At 43.4% G+C, this 16,801-nt stretch overlaps 1 protein-coding gene across 4 annotated transcripts in view; it reads left to right on the forward strand.

Moving 5' to 3' along the window:
* Window positions 1-616: 616 nt before the first annotated feature.
* The window catches only part of USP47 (ubiquitin specific peptidase 47), a 102,167-nt gene continuing 85,982 nt past the window's right edge, over window positions 617-16,801 (forward strand). For 2 of the 4 annotated variants that reach the window (XM_020789905.3, XM_020789906.3), the window contains exon 1: window positions 628-912. In XM_020789905.3, the coding sequence (XP_020645564.3) occupies window positions 874-912 (39 nt within the window). In that variant the 5' untranslated portion in view covers window positions 628-873. Of the gene's footprint in view, window positions 913-16,801 lie in introns of all 4 variants that reach the window. The other 2 variants (XM_078383940.1, XM_020789907.3) reach the window with 2 other exon arrangements.

Genomic DNA, 16,801 nt, shown 5'->3' on the forward strand with positions numbered 1-16,801 from the left:
GTGGGTTTTTCTAGCTCTTTGGCCGTGTTCTGAAGGTTGTTCTTCCTAAGGTTTCACCAGTCTCTGTGGCCGGCATCTTCAGAGGACAGCACTCTGCGCTCTGGTGTAGTTGACTTTGGGAGTGCAGTATTTATGAAGATGCCGGCCAGAGACTGGCGAAACCTTAGGAAAAACAACCTTCAGAACACAGCCAAAGAGCCCGAAAAACCCACAACAACCAAAATCTAGATAGGTTTACTCGGAAGTAGGTACCAGTGAGTTCCATGGGTTTTACTTCCAAGTAAACAGGCATAAGATGCAGACTTCACTCACAAAAGAGTGTTGCAAATTAGTCTGAGGAAGCCTGCATTTCTGGCAGTTTCGAGAGGGAGTCGCCGTACTTTTTCTTACGAAAAACAAAGGCAGCCGAGTGACCAGTTCGCGGATGCGGCCCAACCGGCCGCCTAGAGCCACCGTGGCTACCCCAGAGCCGCCGGCGGCGACTGTTATCGCTCCCTCTCTGAAGCGAAAGGGAAAAAGACGGCCCTGAAGGGCGCCCTGAGAAAGGGCTCCGCCAGGTCTCGCGAGAAAGCGGGCGTCGGCCATTTTGCCATTGATTGGCACTGACGGGAGGGAGGGAGCTGAGGCGTAGCTGTCCTCGCGGAGGGGAAGGCGGGGGGTGAGGGGGAGCCGCTCGCACAGGCCGTGAGGGAAAAGAGGAGGGGACGGCCAAGGTAGTCAAGATGGTCAGCCTTCTAAGAGCCGCCGCTCTTTCTTCTTCTTCTTCCTCCTCCTCCTCCTCCTCCTTTTCCCTCACCGGCGGCTCCTTTTGCTGACGACGACTGCTCGCCCGAGCTTGCCTCCTCCTCCCCCGGGCTGGCTGCGCCACTAGCCATGGTGCCCAGCGAGGAGAACCAGCTGGTCCCCAAAGAGGTGAGTAGCCAGCCCTTCGCGCTCGCCGCGGGTAGGCCTGCGCCTGTCGGAAAGCGAGCGGCGCCTGCCCCGCTGGCAGCAGCAGCGCGAGTCGTCGCCGCGGCGGTCGTAGCGGTAGCGAGGAGTCCCGGAGCGTGCGTGTCGTGAAGGCCTTGTTGTCGAGGGTGGCCGGGTCGGTGCGGCGGGTACAGAAACTCGGCCGGGGCCCTGAGTAGGTGAAGCGACTTCGACAGGACCCGGGCCTTTCCTCGGGGCGGGAACGGAGCCGCCTGACGGCTTGAAGAGCCGGCGGCGTCTCTCGCTTTGGAGCAGTGGGAGCTTGGGGGCGGGCGGGTTAGAGCCGTTGATCTTTTTGGAGGAGCCTGGCTTTTTGGGACCCTGCGAAGCCTTGCGAGGAAGACTCACTAAAAAAACATTTTGCGGGACGCCAAGGGGCAACACGCGTGGTGGAGTTCAACTCTCGTGGGGGGGGAATCAACCTGTCACTGCGAGAAATCTTTGGAGCGCAGGAAGGTCCAAGAAGGAGCATTTCCTTTCTGGAAGGAATCCGGGGTGGGGGTTAGGGGAATTTTCCACTTACCCGCCTGGGCAGGACGATCTGGATGATGAGGGCTTTTTATGAGGGCTGCTAAGATGGGATCTGTCTTGTCTCTTTTGGTTTCTTCGAAAGGGGTTGGAAGAGCTAGAGAGTAACTGTAGGAGAGCTCTGAACGTAATTAAAGCTGGGTTTCAACACTGGATTTATCTGACAGGTGGAAATGAAAGTTAAAATATTGCAGGAGGGGAGTTTTCTGATTAAGTATGGAGGTGTTTTGTGACTTATAGTAAATCGTCATGCCTTTTCCACATCACCTCGCTAGTTGTTCTGGATCTCCTGATTGCTGTGTGTGAATTGGGAATTCATACCAGAACTCATATAATATTGGCTTTGCGGTTGTGAATCATAGAGGAAGATAAGCTTTTGATGGACAAAGATCATTCTCCATGACTGATCTTGTCATTGTGAAACACTCCCCATGAAATTTCACCTAAACATAGTTTGAAAACCAGTGGGTTTGATATTAGTAAAAGAAAATTGAACCATTAACACAGACTTTCACATATAAGGAGCAGCTTGATGTGTTAGTCTGAACCACATAGCTGCTTCTCAAGCTATGGTTATTTTGGGCTGCCTTGAGTCCCCAAATGTCTTCCAGTTTTTAGCTCAACTCCCAAAATGCCTACCTATAGGCAACTGTGGCTGGTGCTTTGCAGAAAGGATACCAGATATGGTGTAGTGAATTGCATGACAGACTAGAACTCAGGAGGTCTGAATTCGAATCCCCCTTTAGCTATGGAAGCTCACTGGGGTGTGGAACTGGTGAAACCACTCCTTAAATCTCTCACTTACCTTGAAGGTCTTGTTAGTGTCACTATAAGCTGGTTTTGATTTGAAGGCATGTAAAAACAACAAGGGACACTGCCTCTGTGCTGCAAGGTCAGAAGATCAGCAGTTGTAAGATCGAATCAGGACAGAGTGAGCTCCCGTCGCTTGTCCCAGCTCCTGCCAACCTAGCAGTTGGAAAGCATGCAAATGCAAGTAGATAAATAGGGACCACCTCGGTGGGAAGGTAATGGCGTTCCATGTCTAGTCGCTCTGGCCACATGACCACGGAAACTATGTACGGACAAACGCTGGCTCTATGGCTTGGAGACAGGGATGAGCACCACGCCCTAGAGTCGGACACGACTGGACTAAATGTCAAGGGGAACCTTTACCTAAAAACAACAAAATGTTGCAAATAAAGATATCATTAGATATACTGTAGTACTGGAGTCTTTGCATGCTAGTGGCATTTTTGCAAGTATGCAAAAGTTATTTGTGTGTGCTTGATTTGTTAGAGTATAATTTTGCACTTAATGTAATTTACAAAATTTACTGAGGATGTAGGAACAGCTAATGGACATCTATGAGGTAAAGATAGCAAATAAGTGTGACTTTTACAATAATTCTTCTGATAACCAACTAGTCCTTAATAATGTTAACAGTAAGCAGTGTATGGATGACTTCACAGTGGTGATGTACTATGTAATAACAGTACATGGTAATTTGACCCTAAATTCCTTCAGTATAATTACATTGTACAACATACACTTGTTTAACACATTTCCACTACATTGGAGCATATATGCAACTTGGTAGGGAGCTTGCTCATAAAGATTCAGCTGCGTCTGAAAACTGTTTTGTTTCTGGTTCTCCCCATCCCTCTGATTACCAGTAGAACATATCTTGATGTCACACCATTATAGGTTCCCATACCCCTATCAGTGTTTAAATCCAACAATACAATAAGATTGTAAAAGTTAATGGGAAAAATAAAATATTAGACCAAATATTTTAGTGGAATTAGGACTAATTTTTGAATTGTCATTCTGCTCATAAAGCTGAAGGACCACCTCATTAACGATATATGAGGAATATATAATGATGTATGGCAAGCATGGATACCTCCTGAATTATAACAAAATGAACAATGGTAGTGCAGTATCATGTGCCAGCCAAGAAGCAAAGAAAGCTAGTGGCATAAGGCCTTTGGCACTACTTGTAGATAACTGCCATAGCCTGGAATGATTAATGGCAGGGTTTGGCTGTGATAATCATTCCTGTAGTTATTAAAATACACTTAGAAGCTTATTTTTAACAGCTTGAGTTAGGCAGTTTTAATGCTTTTCCTATTTGAGGTATATGAAGGGATTCTGGAAGATAATGTTGAAGAGCAATATTACCTGGAAGATAATATTGAAGAAATAAATTTCCCATATCTATAGATAGTATATAGGCTTTTCAGTGCTTTATTTTATATTGCGCAGATCCTGTTTTATATTTCTGGTAACATAACTAGTAGTGATTTGCCACATGTTAAGAAATTAATGTAAGTATTTCCTATCATATAAAAAGTCATGCAGTTGGTGTAAGATAGGACATGCATACTCTGACTTTTCAACTTGAGGCAATTTGCTGTTGAGAGTTAAACTGCTGGTGTTAATACTGGTAGGCATAACTAATAGGAATCTGGCCACTAATCTGTACTTTTTCAGTGTTTCTGAACCTCTATTTCAGTGGTTCCCAACCTTGTGCAATCCAGGTGTTCTTGGACTACAATTCTGAGAAACCCTGGCCAGCACAGCTGGTGGTGAAGGCTTCTGGGATTTGCTGGGTTACCTAAGGCTGGTAACCACCTTTCTAAGTGATTAAAAAAAGTTGCAGCTTGCTTGACTTGGAAGTTGCTGTACTTGCAGTGTAAACTTAATAGTGTCAGTATATGTTTATAGTTGTACCGTGTTTCCCTGAAAATAAGACAGGGTCCTGTATTTATTTCTGCTTGAAAAAATGCATTAGGGCTTATTTTCAGGGGATTTCTCTCCCCCCCCCATGTACAACAATCTACATTTATTCAAATACAATCATGTCATTTTCTTCTAGTTGCTGCACAATGGTGGAGGGCGGGGTTTCACTTAACTAGGGCTTATTTTTGGGGTAGGGCTTATAGTACGAGCATCCTGAAAAATCATACTAGGGCTTATTTTCAGGTTAGGACTCATTTCCAGGGAGACAGGGTAATAACTTTCTAGAAAGCCATACTTAGAGTTGCAGTCTTAATTTAATGAATATCAAAAGTGAAGGAAGGGGGGGGGGAACATTGCTATTTGTTAATGATGACGAGAGAAGTAAAGTGCAGTGTTGGACGATTTTGAAAATTTTTCTGTTTACCGAATTTTTTGTTGTGATTAACATTGCATTCAGTCCTGTAGATTTGTTCATACTTTAATAGTATCAGAATGACTTACCGTATTTTTCCATATATAAGACTATACTTTTGTCTAAAATCTTTAGACAAAAAATTTAGGGTCGTCTTATGCACGAAAGTAAGCTGAGGAGAAAAACAAGTGGAAGGGAAAGCAGGGATCAAAGTGATCCTGCAGGGCTTTGATCCCTGCTTTACCATCAACTTGCTTTGTTGTTTAGTCGTTTAGTCATGTCCGACTCTTCATGACCCCATGGACCAGAGCATGCCAGCCCTCCTATCTTCCACTGCCTCCCGGAGTTGTGTCAAATTCATTCTGGTAGCTTCGATGATACTGTCCAACCATTTCATCCTCTGTCGTCCCCTTCTCCTCTTGCCTTCACACTTTCTTAACATCAAGGTATTTTCCAAGGAGTTTTCTCTTCTCATGAGATGGCCAAAGTATTGGAGCCTCAGCTTCAGGATCTTTCCTTCCAGTGAGCACTCAGGGTTGATTTCCTTTAGAATTGATAGGTTTGTTCCCCTTGCAGTCCAGGGCACTCTCAAGAGCCTCCTCCAGCACCACAATTCAAAAGCATCAATTCTTCGGTGGTCAGCTTTCTTCATGGTCCAGCTCTCACTTCCATACATCACTACAGGGAAAACCATAGCTTTGACTATTCGGACTTTTGTTGGCAAGGTGATGTCTCTGCTTTTTAGGATGCTGTCAAGGTTTGTCATCACTTTCCTCCCATGAAACAGGCGTCTTTTGATTTCATGGCTGCTGTATCCATGTGCAGTGATCATGGAGCCCAAGAAAGTGAAATCTGTCACTGCCTCCATATCTTCCCCTTTTATTTGCCAGGAGGTGATGGGACCAGTGGCCAAGATCTTAGTTTTTTTGATATTGAGCTTCAGACCGTTTTTTGCATTCTCCTCTTTCACCCTCATTACAAGGTTCCTTAATTCCTCCTCGCTTTCTGCCATCAGAATGTATCATCTGCATATTGGAGGTTGTTGATATTTCTTCCGGCAATCTTAATTCTGGTTTGGGATTCCTCCAGTCCAGCCTTTCACATGATGTATTCTGCATATAAGTTGAATAAGCAGAGTGACAATATACAGCCTTGTCGTACTCCTTTCCCAATTTTGAACCAATCAGTTGTTCCATATCCAGTTCTAACTGTTGCTTCCTGTCCCGCATATAGGTTTCTCAGGAGATAGATAAGGTGGTGAGGCACTCCCATTTCTTTAAGGACTTGCCATAGTTTGCTGTGGTCCACACAGTCGAAGGCTTTTGCATAGCCTTTGCTTGCTAAGCCTTAGCAAAAGGAAACATTTTGCTAAAGGAAACATCCACTTGCTAAGCCTTAGCAAAAGGAAAGCAGGGATCAAAGTGCTGCAGGATCGCTTTGATCCCTGCTTTCCCTCTGCTTGCTAAGTCCCATGGGTCTTAGGAAAAGGAGGGGGAGAAGGATCAAAGCAATCCTGTGGCTGTATAAGGGGGAAAGGGATCAAAATGATTGTGCAGTTGTGGAATTGCTTTGATCCCTTTCCCCCTCCTTTTGCTAAGCCACATGGGGCTTAGCACAATGGGAGAAAGCAGGGATCAAAGCCATTTGCTAAGCCCCACTTAGATTTCTTAATTTTGGATTAGAAAAGGGGGGGTGTCTTATACGTGGGGGCATCTTATACACGGAAAAATATGGTAATTTTGCTCAGAACTATTGGGAACTATCACAGTGTTTCCTGTGGTCAGTCCTCTGTGTGTGAAGCCTGAATGTTTTTACCTTTTCTAAAATACCCATCTTCAAGACTCGGTGCTAAGTTTTTATTGTGAAACAGGAATGTATACTTTTAAAAACAGCAAAATTCTGAACATAAGGGCATCCCATTAGATATTTCAGTAATGTTTATGCCAGTTGCAGTGTGCAGAAATGCTGGGAGCCCTAATCAAAGATCATCACTTTGTAGGGTTCACCACTGATGACTGTGTTCTTATGTTTAGTGTAACATAGGAATTGCACATGTTAGCCAAATAATCATTTATGTAGATGTGTGCTTGCTGCATAATAAATCACATTGATTTATTTCATAGTAGTAGCACACTTTTATTATGAGGTCTCAATATTCATGTTCTAATACAAATATATACTCAGAAGGAGTGACTTTCTTCTTGTCTTTGTATGAGTTGGTATCACATAGTTAGAACCTTGCTGGAAGCAACCTAAAACAGCTGTAACAACTTGTTGTTTAGTTGTTGTTTAGTCATTCAGTCATGTCCAACTCTTTGTGACCCCATGGACCAGAGCACGCCAGGCCCTCCTGTCTTCCACTGCCTCCTGGAGTTTGGTCAAATTCATGTTGGTATCTTCAGTGACACTGTCCAACCATCTCGTCCTCTGTCGTGCCCTTCTCCTCTTGCCTTCACACTTTCCCAACATCAGGGTCTTTTTCCAGGGAGTCTTCTCTTCTCATGAGATGGCCAAAGTATTGGAGCCTCAGCTTCAGGATCTTTCCTTCCATTGAGCACTCAGGATAGATTTCCTTCAAAATGGATAGGTTTGTTCTCTTTGCAGTTCAGGGGACTCTCAAGAGTCTCTTTCAGGACCACAATTCAAAAGCATAAATTCGTCAGCGGTCAGCCCTCTTTATGGTCCAGCTCTCGCTTCTGTACATTACTACAGGAAAAACCATAGCTTTGATTATGCAGATCTTTGTCGGCAAGGTGATGTAAACCGCCCGGAGAGTGCTTGTAGCGCTATGGGGCGGTATATAAATCCAATAAATAAATAAATAAATAAATAAATAAATAAATGTGTCTGCTTGATCATGGAGTCCAAGAAAGTAAAATCTGTCACTGCCTCCATATCTTCCCCTTCTATTTCCCCGGAGGTGATGGGACCAGTGGCCATGATCTTAGTTTTGTTGATGTTGAGCTTGAGACCATTTTTGCGCTCTCCTCTTACACCCTCATTAAGAGGTTCCTTAATTCCTCCTCACTTTCTGCCATCAGAGTGGTATCATCTCCGTAGCTGAGGTTGTTGATATTTCTTCCGGCAATCTTAATTCCGCTTTGGGATTTGCATGATGTATTCTGCATATAAGTTAAATAAGCACGGAGACAGTATACAGCCTTGTCGTACTCCCTTCCCAATTTTGAACCAATCAGTTGTTATTTATTTATTTATTTATTTATTTATTTATTTATTTATTTATTTATTTATTTATTTACTTATTTAGACTTTTATCCTGCCCTTCTAGACAATGTCTACTCAGGGCGGGTCACAATAAAATCATTCATAAAAACAGTTAAAAGAATAAATTAAATTGACATATTAGTGTTGATCAAGATAGGAAAATAGACAAAAAACTAAGTAATGGTAAAAGTCAAGTATTGACAGGAGGGAAGGCCTGCCTAAAAAGTCAAGTCTTTAATTGGCTCTTAAAAATACCAAGCAAGGGTGTCAGGCAGATTTCTGATGGCAAGTTGTTCCAAAGTCAAGGGGCCTGGTTTCTTTTTCTTTCTTTCTGGGCCTCTCTCGGCGTTAGGCCCCTCAGCCTCTTTCCTGGTTACAGCGAGTGACTTGAGTAGATCTAGGTGGGAGAAGGCGTTCTGCTAGTTATTGAGGTCCTAAACCATTTAGGGCTAACTGTTGCTTCCTGTCCCACATATAGATTTCTCAGGAGATAGATATGGTGGTCAGGCACTCTGATTTCTTTAAGAACTTGACATATTTTGTTGTGGTTGCGTAGTCAATGATGCAGAAGTAGATGTTTTTCTGGAACTCTCTGGCTTTCTCCATAATCCAAGCGCATGTTAGCAATTTGGTCTCTAGTTCCTGTGCCCTTTGGAAATCCAGCTTGTACTTCTGGGAGTTCTCAATCCACATACTGCTGAAGCCTGCCTTGTAGGATTTTGAGCATAACCTTGCTACCGTGTGAAATGAGTGCAATTGTACAGTAGTTGGAGCATTCTTTGGCACTGCCCTTCTTTGAGATTGGGATGTAGACTGATCTTTTCCAGTCCTCTGGCCACTACTGAGTTTTACAAACTTGCTGGCATATTGAGTGTAGCACTTTAACAGCACCATCTTTTAAGGTTTTAAATAGTTCAGGTGAAATGCCATCACCTCCACTGGTCTTGTTGTTAGCCATGCTTTCTAAGGCCCACTTGATTTCACTCTCCAGTAACAACTGAGAATGCTTATATTTAACAAGCAATGTGCAAGTAATCCTAAACTTTTAACAAATAATGGGGCACTGGAACAGCATGAAGAGAATGAAGAATCAGATGAATATTAGGGATGTGGGTGGTAGAAACTTTCATTTCTGTTTCAGTTCATTTTCTTGGAGGCAGTGTCTCTTGACTCAAGGTGGTAAAGAGGCAAAAGGGAGAAGGAAGGGAAAGAGTATGGCTAGCTGAATAGGGAGTCTTATGACAACAATGACTGAGGCAAGAAGAAGGAGAGAAATGATCGGGGTGGATAGGCTATTTTATTTTATTTATTTATTTAATTAACTAATTCATATGCAACCAACACTACTCAAAGGTCTCTGGGTGGCTTACAACAATTTAAATACAGTTAAAAGAGTAAAAGATTAAACAATTAAAATACAATGTATTCCCAAAGGCTTTCACAGGCAGAATCTGATGGGTTTTTCAGGCTCTTTGGCCGTGTTCTGAAGGTTGTTCTTCCTGACATTTTGCCAGTCTCTGTGGCTGCCATCTTCAGAGGACTGGAGTAGGAACTCTGTCCATGCTCTGTTGCTGTTTGTTGGATAGTTGAGTATTTATAGCTGTGGGAACAGCTTTTGTCCTTTTCAGGAGATAAGGTTATCAGCGTGTTTTTGTTGTGGATGTATTGTTGTGATAAGTGGGAGAGATTATCTGTCACTGTGGTTGATGGGTATCTTTAGCTGGTCTTTTTTGTTCAATGATCCCTGGTCCTTGTGGCTGGGTAGAGTTCGTTGACCTTCTGCAGGCTGTATTTTCCAGTGCTGGAAACCAGGCCTTGTTCAGTTTCAGACTTTGTTCTTTTTTGTTGAAGCTGTGCTGATGTTTACGGATTTCAATGGCTTCCCTGTGCAGTCTAACATAATGATTGCTGGTATTGTCCAGTACTTCAGTTTTTTGAAATTTAATTTCATGTCTAGCTTGTTTTAGGGCATGTTCAGCCACTGTTGATTTTTCCGGTTGTTTTAGTCTGCAATGTGTCACATGTTCTCATTCTGGTGTGAATGCTGCATTTTGTGGTTCCAGTATATACCTGTCCACAACTGCAAGGTATCCGGTATACTCCTGCAGTGGTGAGGGGGTCATTTTTGTCCTTTGCTGACCGTAACATTTGTTGTATTTTTGTGGTGGGTCTGAATACTGTTTGTAGGTTGCGTTTTCTCAAAAGTTTCCCCATGCGGTCCGTGACCCCTTTGATGTATGGCAGAAATACTTTATTTGTGGGTGGCTGTTTTTTCCTCTTCAGTTTGGTGTTGTTTTCTTGGTTTGATGGCTCTTTTGTTTTCATTCTTGGAATAGCCATTTGCCTGTAGGGCCCAATTCTGATGGTTGAGTTCGGTGCTGAGAAATTGAGCTTCACAGTTCCGATTTGCACGGTCTACCAGTGTTTTGATTATGCCTCTTTTTTGTCATGGGTGCTGGTTGGAGTTTTTGGTGTAGGTAACGAACGGTCTGTGTGGGTGGGTTTTCGGTAGACCTTGTGTCCCAATAGGAGGTCAGTTTTGCGTATGACCATGACATCTAAGAAAGGGAGTTGGCCCTCTGTTTCTCCAGTACTACAATATATCTAATGATATCTCTATGAATTAGGGAAACGGTGAAGGTCCATGTTCCTTTCATTTGTTCAAATGGATGATGAATACTGTATTTTTCTGTGAATAAAATGACACTTTCCCTAAAATAATTAGAGGAGAAATTGAGGGTCATTTTATACATGGAAGGTAGCAGCAGAAGGCAGAGACAGGCAAAGAAGCAGCCCCGCTTGGCCGCCTCTGACTGCTGCCCATCGACTGCCGCTGCTGCTGCCACTGCCTGATCACCCCCTCCAGTGATCATCTCCTTGTGATCAGGTGGCGGCAGTCAATGGGCAACAGCCAGAAGTGGCCGAGCTGGGCTGCTTCTTTGCCTCAGTCTCTGACTCCTGCTGCCTCCGCTGCTGGAGCCCTTTGACTGCCCCCTTTCCCTTCCTTTTGCTAAGCTCCGTGGCTTTGCAAAAGGCAGGGAAAAGCAGCTGTCAAAATGACCGCCACTTTTCCCTGCCTTTTGTGAATCCACAGGGTTTAGCAAAAAGGAAGGGAGAAGCAGCGCTTCGCAAAAGGCAGGGAAAAGTGGTGGTCACTTTGACAGCCGCTTTTCCCTGCCTTTTACGAAGCCACGGGGCTTGGCAAAAAGGTAGGGAAAAGTGGCGGGCAAAGGGAGCCCTTTAATCCCTACTTTTCCCTTCCTTTTGCAAAAGGAAGGGAAAAACAGGGATGAAATTTTCTAATTTGGGGTTAGAAAAGGGGGGTAGTCTTATACATTGGGTTGTCTTATAAATGGAAAAATACAGTATTTCTGAGACTGAGGAGAGTGGTGCAGCCATCTCTGTTAGCCAGGAGTCCTGCCCCTCTCCTGGTCCAGCAGAATATCATGCCTCATGTTCCCTGGTGGATCTGAGAAAAGCAATGATATTATATGACTGCCAGGGGGAGGTAGAAGCCAGAGTGTTTTTAAAATCCAGAAATTGTTTTTTAAAAAGGGTAGAAAATGAAGGAAAAGAACTGGGAATTGGAATAGAGGGGGACCAGTGGTCTGAGGAATTAATAAAGGAAGAATTGAGAGAGTAAGAACAGTCCAGACAGGAGAATTGGGGGGGGGGTTGTGGCAGTGCCTTGAAGGAACAGGGTACCAAGGCTTATGAAGTAGAAGTTAAGGTCCCTGAAGAACCACAAATCCCAGGGAATGGGATTGTGTATGTAACAAAGATCCAGGACTGAGGTGTTAGTTCAGTTGAAGATTCTTTGGAAAGAAGCTGAGAGACACCTCAATCCCCAACCCCATTATAAACTCCTACTGTGATGGGAGAGAGAAAGGAGGTGAAAGTAGCAAAAGGCACAATAAGGAACCTCTAGGGAAAGAACTAAAGGAGGAAGTAATACTGGTGCAAGAGGGAGGAAAAAGGAAACCACCCCCCTCAAAAAGACTGCCACAGGTCAAAGGAATCCAAGGACCATCAAAGTTGTATGGCCTGTGGGGTTGCAAGCCAAGCTATCATTGTTGTGGCATCCCCGCTGTTGTTTCTAAAGGCAATCCTGATCTTAAATCCTGGACTGGTCACATTAACTGGGAACAAGAGTTAGGTTGAAGGGAATTGAGAAGTGGTTAGACGGGGGTTACCAAAGTTGATTGAGAGTTCTTCTGTTTATGGTAGTAGTGAAGTTGTCATTGTTAACACACTTGATCTAAGTTTAATAAACTGTTGTTCAGCAAGAAACTCCTGCCTCATCTATAGAGTCCATGATGGAAGAAAGATTTCCTTTAGACCCCAGGGGATCAGGAAGGGGTCACACTGAGTCTCTCTTTAGGAATATGACAAAATAATCTGAAAACAGATGTAAGAGCCTCTTCTGTATTTTTCATTCATCCTAACTCAAAGGTCTTATCCCTAGTGGATATGAGTTGGGCAGTTCTAGAATACAAGGCTACCTAGAGCAGGCATTATTTATTTATTGATTTATTTATTTATTTAATTTATATGCCACCCACTCTACCCAGAGGTCTCTGGGCGGCTTACAATAATTAAAATTCAATACAATAAAATGACTAAAATACAATTAAAATACAATTAAAATACAATTAAAATTGCCATCATCAGGACCCACAGTTGTTATTTCAATTAAAAGCCTTCTGGAACAGGAAGGTTTTGACCTGGCGCCGAAATGTCATCAACGTCGGCGCCAGACGAATTTCAGTTGGGAGGGCGTTCCATAGTCTGGGGGCAGCTGCCGAGAAGGCCCTTTGTCTACAAGCCATCCCTCTTACCTCTTTGAGGGATGGCTCTTTCAAAAGGGCCCCCTGGCTAGATCTTAACTGCCGGGTAGGCTCATATGGAAGGAGGCGGTCCTTCAAGTATCCAGGGCCCAAGCCGTTTAGGGCTTTATATGTCAAAACAAGCACTTTGAATTGGGCCCGTGCAGCAACTGGTAACCAATGTAAATTGAACAGAATCAGCTTGATGTGCTCTCTAGCGGCTCCACCACTCACCAGCCGCGCAGCTCAATTCTGGACCAGTTGCAGTCGCCGGACCGTTTTCAAAGGCAGCCCCACATAGAGCGCATTGCAATAATCTATATGAGATGTTACCAGTGCGTGTGTAACTGTCATGAGACTCCGCTCGTCCAGGTAGGGCCGTAGCTGGTATAATTTCCACAGCTGAAGGAAGGCGCCTCTGGCCACCGAGTCCACCTGGGCTTCCAAAGTTAGACTGGGGTCCAGGAGCACCCCCAGGCTGTGGACCGTGTCCCTTAGGGGGAGTGTAACCCCATTCAGGGCAGGGAAATGGCCCTCCAACCTGTCCGGCAGAGCACCCACTAACAGCACTTCCGTCTTGTCAGGATTGAGTTTCAATTTATTAACCCTCATCCAGTCCATTATCAGGTCCAGACACGAGTTCAGCACAGAAACTGCCTCACCTGGATTGGTGGAAAACGAGAGGTAGAGCTGAGTGTCGTCAGCATATTGCTGACTCCTCAGCCCAAACCTCCTGATGACCTCTCCCAGCGGTTTCATGTAGATGTTAAACAGCATGGGGGACAGTATCGAGCCCTGAGAAACCCCATGACATAAATGCCATGGGGCATTAGGAAAAGTCAAGATAGTGCAAGAAAGGTGTTATTGTTAATAGGAACAGAGTTTTGTTGCACCTGATATATTAGAACCATAGAATCATTGCAGTGGTAGCCACTGCAGAGGCAGGATAATTTCCTGTCCCACCTACAGCCCCTATGTATTGTAAAGCCTGCTTGAGAGGGTGACAAACCCCTCTGCAGCACATTTTCAGCACCAAAGTACCAAAAGGCACTGTAAGAAGACAAAAAACAAAGGTACTCCAAGCATCATTTGAGTTTTAAGTCTACTGAAGTTATTATACTGCAAGCCGTTGTTGACTAAGACCACTTTATCAAGTGCCTGAACTATTTTCTGAAGCTGGCATAAAGCTGGGAATGGGCTGATCATTATGAATACCGAAGCCAGAGAGAATTTAAATGCAGAATACAGTGGTACCACAGTTTACGAACGCCTCAGTTAACGTAATTTTCGGTTTATGAATGAAAATCCATTGAAAAGAATGCCTCAGTTTACGAAAAAAATTTTGCAATACGAAGCAAGTTTCCACAGGATGCATTGTGTCTGGGAGGTTTATAGCAGACACACACACACGTGCATGCTGGAGTCTGTGGGTAGCATGTGGCGTCAAGTATGAAGATGTTGGAGTGGTTTTTGCATTGAGTTTTGGAGCCATTCTGAAATTTTTGCAGCGGTTTTGTGATTTTTTGGAACTTTTTGGTGCATTTCTCAAGCAGTGGAAAGGTAGGGAGCTGAGCTTCGTCATTTGCATGCCTTTTACTATGTGCTCTGTTTTTTGGTGTGTGTGTGTGCGTTTTTTTTTTTTTTTTTTTACTTTTTATGATGTCCAGAATGGATTTCAGTAGTGCCCTGCACCACGACAATAATTCGTTCCCCTGAAATCGCTGTTAAGCAAAAACATCGTCCAGCAGAAACAGTTTCCCCATTGGAATGCATTGAAACCTATTTAATGCGTTCCAATGGGAAATTATCTCGTCATCCAGTGAAGATCGCCCATAGGGCAAGCCATTTTCCGAGCGCCGATCAGTTGTTAAAATGGTTGCCCTGTAAAGCATGGGTCCAGAAAACACAGGGCAGCCATTTTGCAGAGCCAGAAAACATCGCCGTCTTGCGAACAAATGGTTCGTGAAGCACGGACCTAATCAATGTCAAGCAAAAATCCCCCATAGGAAACATTGTTTAGTGATATAGTGATCACAAATAAGTCACCATCCTGCGGATTCGTCGTACAGCGGGGTCATAGTCTAGCGAGGTACCACTGTAATTGGTTTTAAATGCATTCCTATGGGAAACCACATTTCGGTTTATGAATTTTTTCAATACAAAATGTCCCGGAGAACGCATTAAATTCGTAAACCGAGTTACCACTGTATATGTTTTGATTGGAAAATTCTTCTTCCTCGGTATGTTGCATATGGAAACAGCTTCTGAAAAAACAGTTTTATTTGGTTCTAGGTTCAAGTATGAACAAGTAAATCTACCGTACAGTTCTTTACATTTCTTGAGAGCTTAGTCATAAAAGGCTTAGGTTTATTGTTGTTTAAGAAAATGAAAGGCTAGATTTTCCAGTACTTAAGAAAACCTGTGTCATAAACCTGGTGCTGGACTTGAGAATTAGCTGCAACAGATGAATAATATTTAAACTCACCAATTTCACAAAATTGTTGCAGAAAATTTAAGATAGACTTCAACTATATAAGCAGGGAAAAATTAAAAAAGTTCCTTACAAGAAAACAGTGTTGAAAGAATGTTGAGATAGCAGAGAGAGATCCATACCTAAGTCAGAGATTATTTGGGACTGGAGACTAAACTTGTTGGATTTGGCAAAATGCCAAGACCAAGTGCCAGAGAATAGCTGATGACCTGTACTTTATAATTGAGTCTAAGAAGGCAGTTTGGTTATATAAAGAAGTCTTCTGCTGAATAAGACAGTTCATCCAGCTAAGTGAATATGTTAGTGTCATTTCTCCATGATTTCAGACAGAAGTCTTTCTTGTCTGTACTATGTATCACTTTAGGAAACACACTTGGAATCATCTGGATGCAAAATATGTGCTCTGCCACTGATATACAGGCCCTTCTCTGAATATAACACATATTAAGTGTACAAGATACACAGTAGCAACAATAGCAGCTGGTGGCTGTACAAGCAGAACAGTAAAGCCTAGCCTCTAGACCAGTAGTTCTCCATTTTGGATAACCCAGGTGATCTTGGATTGCAATTCTCAGAAACCCCAGTGAGCACCAATGCTTTTGAGCTCTTGATGAAGGTAACAACAAGACAGGTTAATAGCAGTCTAAATGTTGACATCTAGTTATGGCCTCTGACCTAAAACTTGAGGGATGCTGCACCTTTGATAATTCTCTGCCCACATATCTGATAATGCAGATGTTTCTACATTTTACCTAGGTTATTTTAAGTTTCTTATTATCAACCATGTACAGTGGACCCTCTACTTACGGAATTAATCCATATTGGAACGGTGGCTGCAGGTCGAAAAGTCTGTAGGTCGAGGCTCCATTGACCTGCAATGCATTGAAAACCGATTAATCCGTAATTGGCTGTTTTTGTTCCATTTTGTTTTTTTCTTCCTGGTCTGTAGGTCGATTCTCTGGCTGCAAGTCGAACCTAAATTTTGTGGCCAGAGAAGTCTATAACTCGAAAAGTCTGTAAGTGGAGCCGTCTGTAAGTCGAGGGTCCACTGTAGAAAATAACAACATTGCAGATGTCTTTATGATTCATCATGCTTCCTGATTGGATCATCTCATGTCCCGAAAGTATTATTTATTACTGGATATTCTGCAACTTGGGGTATAATACACAACTTGACTCTTGCACTAACATTCCCATATTTATCTGAATCTGTGTGAATAGCTGACCCTGTAGCATATCGTAGAATCATGGAACTCTAGAGCTGGAAGGGACCCTATGGATCATCAAGTCAAGCCTCGGTCAAGGAAGCACAGTGGGGAATTGAACCCCCAACCTCTGGCTATGCAGCCAGATGCCTAAACCACTGACCTTGAGTACTACCCAGTTCTCAGAACATGCAGCTACTTCTCTTGGTCATGTTTTCTGGCTCGGAATCTTGCTGACTAGTCTGACCCACTTCAAAAAACATTTGGAAAACATTACAAACCACCTCAGGCATGTCCAGTCACATGAAGGAATTTAATGTTGACAGTGTGCGTGTAGAACCACACTACAGTTTACACCCATACGATATTGAATTAGATACGGATGTCTGGAAGAAGTAGCTTT

This window comes from Pogona vitticeps, chromosome 1, assembly GCF_051106095.1.
Source record: "Pogona vitticeps strain Pit_001003342236 chromosome 1, PviZW2.1, whole genome shotgun sequence".
Lineage (NCBI taxonomy): Eukaryota > Metazoa > Chordata > Lepidosauria > Squamata > Agamidae > Pogona > Pogona vitticeps.